Consider the following 10,259-nt stretch of genomic DNA (forward strand, 5'->3'; position numbering starts at 1 on the left):
TATTTAAGAAGATGGTTCAATATCTGCAGATCAAAAAAATCTTAATTTCAAAATTGCCTGCTGGTGTTATTGTGGTTCTGATGCACAACATATTTATGATGAGACATTACGGAGAAGGAAGGAAATATCAATACATTGTTGGGGAAATCATCATATTACACAAAGTTAAAGCAATCTACAAGACTTCAATGACTCAATAATATGTTCATGCTCTATACATTAGCCAAAACTGCGTTTCCATTAACTCTAATAAATTAATCAGATCCGAATATTGTAGAATTTTCTATAAGAGTGAGAAAAGAATTATCCATCAAGCAAATTGACATTCATTATTTCAATGTCATCTCAAGAGTGCAATTAAAAAAGGAAATTTTGCAGAATTAATAACTGAAGCCTAACTGCAGGGCAAAAACCTCTCATTATTTTTAGAAAATGCTTTGTTTCTCAGCTGATATTATATTTTATGTTTTCATCATGCAATATGGGTGACTCAGACATTTTCAAGCATTGTACCAACATTAATGGCTAAATAAGAAAGGCACACACAGCTCAGGTAACTTCTGAGATAGCAGGCAGCTCCTTTATTTAAGTACACTTACTTCCACCCTGATTATCCTGCTAGGCCTACAAATCTAAGACAATTTCACCACTTACCATTCCATTAAGAACAGTAAAAAATTAATGATGAATGACAAGGTAAGTCTGGTATCAGCTTCAGTGATCACTCCAGAAAGTTAAGAAGAGCTTGTGACTAGAAAGGTTTTTAGACCTTTCCTTCTTCCAGTATTACCACTAAGCAGATCAGAGGAGAAAATGCTGTTTTCTTTGCACAAGAACACACTCATTCATCTTCTTTTCCTCTCTGCCTTTCATTCACATGGGCTGTCAGGTACTGTGAAATTTCTGTAACTACTTACCATGGGATTTAAGAATACTCTTCAAATTGTGCCTCAGCTGGAAATACTGCCTGATCACAAACATACATTCCCAAACAGCTCCCTTAAAGAGCATTGTGCTGGAATCAGACATTTGGAGGTCTGAGGCCCTAAATTTGGGATTGCCTCTTGTCAATGGAATTTTGTCACATGCTTGGTGCATGTGTTTTTAACAGTTTGTCTGAATCTCTTTTCTCTGAGCCATTTCTGCTAAACAAGTGAGTTTTGACATTTTTTTGAGATAAAATTAGCTCTAATTACAGAGTAATTTTACTTCAAACCTCATTAAGGGTTACACATCCTTCTACTGGTGGAGTTAATGGCCAAACTCCCAGTGAAATCAATGAGGGCAGGCAGTGAATATAGAAGCAGTAGCACTTCAGTGCTATTTGGTTTATTTTGCCATGGTTCCTTACACCATGGGGCACAGTGGAATGCAGCCATGTGCTAAGAGCCTTTGGTAACAGTAGAGTAGGAACTGTACTTATGTTTTACATGGCACTATAGGCAGCATCCAGATTATTTCACAGCCTCCAACATTAGGGCACAGTTACTCCTAAAATAGACAGAAACCCCGAACAATGTAGATTTTTAAAGATCCAACACTGTCTATGATGGTGACAGCAGACAGAAACATGTTAGACAATTACATTTAGGGTCAGAGACAGAAAATTGCATTACTGAGTCTCAGAATATCTTCCAAGAACTTTTAAAGACAAACATGTATCAAATGCTGTCAGAGATCTTCCAGGACAGCTTTTTAAGTGAAAAAAATGTTTATCAGACCAGACTCTATGAATTAGTGACACTGTTATTCAGCTATGTTAGTTTATTCTGCTGTCATTTTCAAACAGAAATCAAATTCATTCCCACAGAATGATAAGAACATAATTTGAACTGAGCAAAGTTCACATGGTATTTCCCCTAACGTGAGAGCAGTACCTGTTTTCCTTTAACTCCAGACCCACAGTGCTGCAGAATCTATCTTGTGTCTTGGGCTCTCTTGTCCAGATCTCCACTCAGTTCTCTGACTAATATCCTCTACCTGCTGCAGGGAAAGAAAGCTTTGTCACTGGGGCTTTTCCTCCTTCATCGTAGTAAAAAAGTCAAATACTACAGCATGTGCTCAGACTTCTCTGTTATATATGGCAAAATACTATGGGCCAAGCAACAATTCAAATTAAATGCTGCAATTATTTATTTCTATATGATCAAAGCATTTGCCCTAAGAGACAACTTGAAGTGGCAGGATATAATTGATTTTGTCATCAAGGTCCTTTTCAATGATTATTGCTGCAAACACAAAGATTCTCTGCTGTCACCACTGAGATATCAACACTACTATCAACCACAGAGGTTACTGAGTATCTATTTTAGTTACTTCCAAACTCATTACAAAGGCAGAAGCTGTTATCCAGGATCATGATACCATTGGCCCTGACACAACCAGGGCTGAAAGATGGAGTTGTGTGGGTTTGAGAACAGCTGCTGCAGCATCTCTTTACACTGTTGTAGTTGGTCTCAGGTTAACACCTCTCCTCTGATCTCACCTGAGACAACTGCTGATGTTTCTTTTGCATCTGCTTGAAGTCATGGCTTTGGTTGATTGCCACTGCTAATTAACTCTGTGCTTCATGCCAAACAGAGCACAAAGGGTGCAAGACTAGTCCACAACATGTCAATATTTCACCAAAACACAGCTTTCCTCTGATACTTAGAGAGAAGCAAATAGCACTTGATTCAAAGACAATTGTTTCATATGTTTAGATTCCTAAAGAATCTAGAACCTTAGCAAGAATTTATCAGTGTGAATATTCTGCATTTCTCAGAATCACACCTTCAAGTTTAATTCCGGAAGTCTGAAAAAAAATTGCTTTAATATTATTAAGCAAAGACACCTCAGCTGAAAATGACACTAAGTATGCAAGTACATAAATATGCAGATCACAAACCAAACAGAACATTTAGATGTCGCTTGTAGAGCAAAACAAAATCCCCAAAATAACTAAATATTTTTTTTTTAATTTCAAAAGAACGCATGCTAAACATTCATGGAAACTGTGCAATACTAAGATTGTGTGTCAGATTTTGCACTGTTGTTAACTGCCCATTATTTAGCAGCTGTTGTTCTGGTTGAATTATCAGGGATTTTCTTTAGAGTGTTACATTGTTTGCATAGCATCTTTTAAAAAAACACTTTCATAGATCTCAGTTTTTGAATGCATAAAGTAATTACAGCTGCCTAAGTTAACACATAAACAAGAAAGAAGGAAAACAGGTAGATAATTTAGATGTAAAATAGATTATCTCATTAAAATATCCCTTAATATACTAACCCCTGATTATTGCATTCTAATTGTAGTGGAGGGAAACCTGCACTTCAGATGAAGTGTCATTAATAAATAAATAAAACCCAGTAACCCTAGATTTCCACCTGTATCAATGTCCAGTGACATCAACTTGATTCTGAAATTCAGCTCTTTTAGGCTTTTGTAAACCATCTTTCAGCCAGGATTACCATCACTTTTGTTGTCAGCGTTGGATTTCAAACACTAAAAGATCTCTTCAAAAGCAATCATAGCAATTATCTCATTTTTATTTGAGATCATATTGTAATATAAAACTCATTTAGTTTATCTTACAGCTGTTGGATACACACTAAACCAGCTCAGCACTCTATGCGATGGCAGAGTGCATGAGGTAACCAGATGTCATTCTTTGAACATTTGGTGTTTTTATTTTTAAACAATGCCCAAATTAGCTCCAGATATATTTTGAGATTGAGCATTATATGCTCACCTTGATCTTGTCATTTTCCTCCATTTCAATTCCCTCATTCTCATTAGCTGTCAATAATTAGTGCTGTATGCAAGTTAAACAAAGAGAGCAGTTCCATGAGTACTGTGTAGGAGCCAGCTGGAACAAAGGAAGTTTCCTGTAAAGGAACACCTATTGCACTGTCACAGAAGACTGGAAAAAATATTTTTCTCCAGAAACATCTTGGCAGTAAAAAAAGAACCCTTCTGTTCAAACTCATATCAACTTCAGATGATAATAAAGGAGAAACTACAACAGAGTGTAAAAAGGCACCTAAAAGAATGAAAGATATTTCAGGATAATTCTGGAGAAAGCACAGAAAGAACTTCATCCCCACAGCCACTGCCCAACAGATCATAATACCATGGAAATCTCAGGCAGAAAGCAACATGAATATATAGCACTGAGTGAATAAGATAAATGGAAAGAACACCAAAAGATCTGTGATCAGACCTTCATCTTATAGAAATCAGCATGGTTTAAGTTGTTTTAATCATGAAATATCAATTTACAACAGCCCAGGGTTCTTAGGTTTACCAGTAAAGTGTTCTTCTAGGTCACTATAACCACTTTTCCTGCTGGAAGCAATAGAAGGAGCATTTGTTTGCTCATGGACAGCCAGTATTTGGGACCAAAGGCAAGACTGAATATTTGTGATTTATGCCATGTTCCTTCACTTACAAAATAGGTAGCAAGAAAGTTAAAAGTATCATTAAATTATGCCTGCTTTTTGTGTCACTTATTGTATTACTCTATCCAAATTCAAAACAGTGCTATGGAATATTTGCTGTGATGGACACTTTTCTCACTGTCATTAAACCAAGCAGGAGTAAACCCACAGCAGTCCATTAACTAACATCAAGGCTTACATCAAGGCTTAGATATATTTATTACTCTGCTCCACAGTGTAATTTTGACCATTGTTACTATAAAAATACTTCCTCTTTGGCATACCATGTTTTCCTTTTGTTTAAAAATAAAACAATACTCATGGATTAAGAGAACATCAGTTTAGATACCACAATTGACTACTACACAGTTAGTGCTAACTAAAATATTTGTGATTTCTATTGGAATTCATCCTAGAATTTTGCCATATAAACCCCCTTAAAGATGGAAACGGATTTTTGTCTGAGAAGGAAAACTTCCAATCTGCTGTTATGAATTTTCTTAAGGTTTTTTGTTCTAAAAGTAATACTCCTGAAATATATAATAAACCCTCTTTTATTTATACCTACAATTAAAAATCATTATTAATGAAATAGATTGTGAGAATGTGTTATAAAATGGATATAAAACTATTTCCACACTAACAAAGTCTGATTCTTGCAACCCATAGAACTTGCTACAATTAGCAAGCCTGTTATTGATTCCATGTAATTCAAAATATGTGAAATGGATTATTAAGTAGGCCAACTGACTATGCATAATCTTCCAAGGAATACTGACAACAAGACCCGTTTATTCAGCTTTACCTAGTTCATAGTTTTCTGTCACTGAAGACATTGGTTTCTGTTTCTGTAATTCAGAAAATGGTTGGGAAATACAAAATGAAACTTACTGTAGAAAGATCATCCAAATTAGAAAATGTTTTCCTCTACCCTAGTGACAAGCTATCTTTATCAGAATGACACATTGTCACCTCTGATCTGTCATCTCCAACCTCCTTTGTACATTCCAAAGGATCAACAGACCCAGGGAAGACAAATTCATTTCTTTTCATAAGGATTTGACTGCTGAAGTTGTCTTCCAAAGAGTGACTTTCAGGTGCAGAGGTTACCTGTTAACACATTTGGAGCTGAAAGGCTGCTTCGGTGGCAGAGCTGTACTTAATTAAGCACTAGTGGATTTATTTTTTAAAAACTGTTCTTTTTGTCCATATTATCTTAGGATATAAATAGAAAGAAAAGTTTAATTAGTTAAGGAAGAAATTTGAGCCAGGTCTCAATTCAAACATCTGATCCATGAAAGTGTAACCTAAGTAGTGGTTATTGTCACCTTTTGAATCCTTTATAAGACAGAGTGGCAAGCCAGAGTCAACATTACTATTTTGCCTGGTATCTGCTTGTCTACTTTTCCTTTACCTAGCTGAGAAAACTCTAAAGGTGAGCAGGTGACTTGAGATTAACTAAATAAAATTACTGTGCAGAGCTGCACCAGTAGGAAGTAAAATAACTACTGTTCTAAGGTTTTTATTTTAATTGCTGGAATTTCATATGGATGGACTTTACATAGATAAGTATCAGTTTTCTTTTTATTCTTCAGAGCTGTTGGGGGAGACAATAGAAGTAAACTTTCTTACCTTTCCTTTTCCAGCTGCATTTATTGTTACTTGTATTGTCAGATTCCATGCATTCCAGTAAGACTATTTATTAGATGAATGGTTACAGAGTTTAAAAATGTACTGTATTTATATAGATTGCAGGTAAATGATAAAATATTGATCATTGACTCGCAAAATGGTTAATGTAATCCATCTCATTAACAAGCATTATTTCTGCTCTGCTACTTTTAAGGAAGTAATGTCCTAAATCTTGTAATTCATTAAGGAATACCAGAGATGTCGCTTTGATCAATGAGATTGATCTACTCATGTTGGCCTTATAGTAATCTTCAAAACACAGAAAAACCAAATTTGTTGTAAGATACATTTGCATTCCAAAACTCCGTTTGCAATATTCTGTTTTGCACAGGTTTAAAATGAGCCTTACAGACATTCTATGCCCTTCTGACATTGCTGCTGCTCTGCGGGACTGCCAAGGTGAGAAAACAATTAAAAGTCTCAAAATTTTTTATTTTGTGTAACCTATGGCAAGCTTAACTCGGTCCCAAAGGCATACTGAACAAATACATACTTTAAACAGATTTCTGTAATCTCTTTACTCAGCTGTCACAGTATGTTTTTACATAACTGGTTTATATTGTCAATTTGGAGCTTATCCCCACATGATTTTGTTGGATGTTTAGGAGGGTACAGGGCAGTATTGCAAATTCATTCATTCTTTGACAGGCTTCACCTACTGATCATGTTTAGAACAATTAAAATGTAGCAAATTACCATCCTCAGACCTTTTAGGGACAGTGAACACAGTGGTCTGGGGTTAATTTCTTTATTAATTTATTTTCAGCTCCAGATTCCTTTAGTCCCAAAAAATTCTTTCAGATCAGTGGGATGTCTAAAAAGAGTAGCAGCCAGCTCAAGGAGATCTTCCGGATTCTCGACAATGATCAAAGTGGCTTTATTGAGGAAGATGAGCTCAAGTAAGGATTTTCTTAACTACTTGGAGGATATCAAAAGAATAAGCACTTTTTCCATTCCAGAACTTTCAGTAAATGCGAACATAATTTATGCTAAATGTTTATGAAACCTTCAGCAGATTGCGAAAGATATATTTAAATAGATAATCCTTACAGACAAAAGCAAATTAGTAATACCTGCCTTTTATGCTCAGGACAGAAAAAAGAGCACCCTGGGGCTGGATTTTCATAGTGGACAGAATCAATTCAATCAGGGTTGCACTTATAAAGCAGAAATACATACAAGTAAGATTTAGCTTGTCAAACAAAGCAGTGTTTTAAGAACTTGGTTATTGTGGTAAATTATTTAGAGATAGTTATCTGTTTGATTATACAACAACCATAAAAAATATTATGGTGGGAAAATCTAAATCCAAGTTGTTTCCTCCCAAGGTATTTCCTTCAGAGGTTTGAGTGTGGAGCCAGAGTGCTAACCACCTCAGAAACCAAGACCTTCTTGGCAGCTGCAGATCATGATGGGGATGGTAAAATCGGGGCTGAAGGTATTGTCTATTTTAACTACAGAATGAGGCACCTCAGGATGTTTGTAGTGATGTGGGATTCTCTTTTATGTTGATGGTACTAAATGTACCCTCATTGTTCTTACTGAAACCCTTTGAGTAGCAACCTGCTGATGATTGCAAATGGTCCCTGATCTTACAGGTTCATCTCTGCAACTCCTTTTGCATGAGCAAATAAAATACCCGAAGGAACTTTCCTGTTGCCAGTTACTCCCATATTTCAAGTTGCTCTGAAAGGAACTGCCCCTTATTTCTCCTCCCACTTACTTTAATGTAAGGAAGCACTAGCATCACTTGGAATACACAAATGTAAAATCAAGGGCAAAGGAACCAGCTGTACACAGGAGAACAAACAGCTCACACATCAGCTCATTTCCAGCACCTACTGCCCCACAGGAATTCCAGTGGTCACTGAAATAATTCTCAATATGCAGCATGTGGTTCTGTGTCTGTTTTGCATGATAAGGATAACAGAATGATCAAGTGTCACTACTCCAGTGTGAGATCCCACAACAGGATCTGTGCAGGGATGGCTGCTCTTTACCTTCAGTGGCTGCTAAAGACCAGATAGGAAGGAGCAGCTGCTTTAGGAAGCAGCATACTACACTCACCACATGGAAACACTGGTGTGATTTAATGACTGCACAGCACAGACACCTTCTGATCTCCTAATTCCATATTTCTGTGCCCTGTTTTGGAGACAAAGCACACACACACAAAAGGCCTGCAGCTAATGGCAACTCGCCCCACGAGAGCAGTGAGCTGCCTAAGATGAGCATGAAAGGGGCTTAGGGAATAGCACGCAGGGAATGTGCTGGCATGCAGATTCCCCAGCTCACTGCACTAGCAGGACAGAACCCCTCTGTTTCTTTCTTTGGAAGGAATTAAATCCAGTTCCTTAGGAACTATGCCAGAATAAACACACATGATTTATGAAGCAATCTGTATATTAATACAGTCACTCAGGGCTGGGACTGATCAGATACTCTAATTCATGGAAGCCAAACATTTTAAAGATCTTTAAAGTAACAGTATCTCATTGCACATCTCAACACCCCAGGATCATACCTCATGGAACTGCACATTGTTTTTAGCTTTAGACTGTGCTCTAAATCAACACTTCTCAAGGTCTGAAGCATTACAAACAGTGAATAAAAGTAATTTTTAATTTTTTATGGACTCGTTTTTTTTTTTTACCTGAGCTTTTAACTACTTCTTACTTAAATTCATATGTCTTTCCATTATTTTTGTCTAAGATCAGTATTTTGCAGAGAGAAGGCCAAAACTACCCTGAATATTTAATTATTCCCTGTAAGTCAGCAAAACACACTGCCTTTCCATGCCTTGTTTAGAATAGGATGTTTAAGTGTTGCTTCTCATCCACATGTTTCTTCTCTGGTCATCTATCAGATAACTTTTTTCCATTCATTCCTATTCTAAATCTCTTGATAAACCACTAAACCTTTACTCCTAATCCTTTCATGCTAATATTTCTTTCATGTAAATATTCTCTTATCTTTCACAGAATTCCAGGAAATGGTGCAGGCTTAAGAGGTTCAAAAGAACCAAGCAAGATAGAATTGAGATGAATCTGCACGAGACACTCCCAAACCCTGAAAATCAGGAGTCCCTTATTTATCTTGACAGTGTCTGTTATTTCTCACTGCATTAGCAACATAATGAAACACTGATTACTGATTTTTTCATTGTGTGGACTATTTACCATGTTTTAACCTCTACTTTACCAGACACTTCTCTTAAAAATATCCAATAAAAATTAATCATATACTGTAGCCTGTGTCTAATTTTTTGACTCCTATACTGAAACATGAGAATTCTTAAACCAAAAGTGTTAATTGCTCCAAGATCTTGAACTTATCAGATCTTCGTATAAGGAACATCTTTTGAAATGAGTGAGAGTTCTGTTTACAATAGCCCTTCTAGATTAAGCTTAAGTTCTCAGAACACTCAGATCTTCATCAAAGATTAGGAGCTCAGATACAGTTGTGAGATAGTTGAGGGTGAAATTTCTCACTGACTTCCAAGTGAAAAGCAGTCGTATATTTTTGCTTAAGTGGCTTCTGCATGGGGTTGTTGCAGTTTTACACCACTCTTTTACATCAGCCAATTAATAAATGAGCAAAGCAAAAACCATATGCTTTCTTACAGAGAGAATTCAAAGGCAAGCCTATGAGGACTTGAGGTTTCAGCTAACTGTGAGGTTTTAAGAAGCAGAAGGAAAGCAATATATTTTCTTGGTGGTATTTTCTAATTTTCTCAATAGAGAGGACTGGAAGTGTGGAGGAAGAATTTGTCCAAATGCATGTTGAGAAAACTCCAACTCTCCCTGATGGGCTGGACTGGTGTACTAAAAATGTCCCTCACAAATACATCTGTCTCTGGGAATGCTGAAGAAATGTCTTTTTATAAGCAAACAGTTCATTCCCTCATTAGAAAAGGAGATATTCAGATGCTCTGATGGAGTATTTATACCTTCACTTGCTTTCTAAACATTATCAAGTTGCAGGTCACACATGCAGCTTGCAGAGGCACCACAACACAACAGAAGCCTTTAAGTGAACAGTTGTCACTGCAGTTTCAGTGCATTTCTTCCTTTGCTGCAAACAAATACATTCAAAATTAACTGCATTTCTTCCTTATCAAAAGTCTCTATGAATAGTGGCAATTG

General features: G+C 36.5%; 1 protein-coding gene across 1 annotated transcript; it reads left to right on the top strand.

Annotated features, from left to right (window-relative positions):
* The first annotated feature begins 6,452 nt into the window (after positions 1-6,452).
* LOC134050429 (parvalbumin, thymic CPV3) lies at positions 6,453-9,121 on the top strand. Its single transcript, XM_062503493.1, has 4 exons — positions 6,453-6,513; positions 6,881-7,013; positions 7,443-7,552; positions 9,096-9,121. Exons 1-4 carry the CDS (start codon positions 6,453-6,455, stop codon positions 9,119-9,121), a joined length of 330 nt encoding a protein of 109 aa, XP_062359477.1.
* The last annotated feature ends 1,138 nt before the right edge of the window (positions 9,122-10,259 follow it).

The sequence above is a fragment of the Cinclus cinclus genome, chromosome 16 (genome assembly GCF_963662255.1).
Source record: "Cinclus cinclus chromosome 16, bCinCin1.1, whole genome shotgun sequence".
NCBI classification, from domain to species: domain Eukaryota; kingdom Metazoa; phylum Chordata; class Aves; order Passeriformes; family Cinclidae; genus Cinclus; species Cinclus cinclus.

What these genes read in the sequence shown, in the direction of transcription:
- LOC134050429 (XM_062503493.1), top strand. Translation starts at nt 6,453, where the DNA reads ATGAGCCTTACAGACATTCTATGCCCTTCTGACATTGCTGCTGCTCTG. An exon ending in TGCTCTGCGGGACTGCCAAG is followed by an intron (nt 6,514 to 6,880) that starts GTGAGAAAACAA and finishes ATTTATTTTCAG; the next exon opens with CTCCAGATTCCTTTAGTCCC. An exon ending in TGGTAAAATCGGGGCTGAAG is followed by an intron (nt 7,553 to 9,095) that starts GTATTGTCTATT and finishes TATCTTTCACAG; the next exon opens with AATTCCAGGAAATGGTGCAG.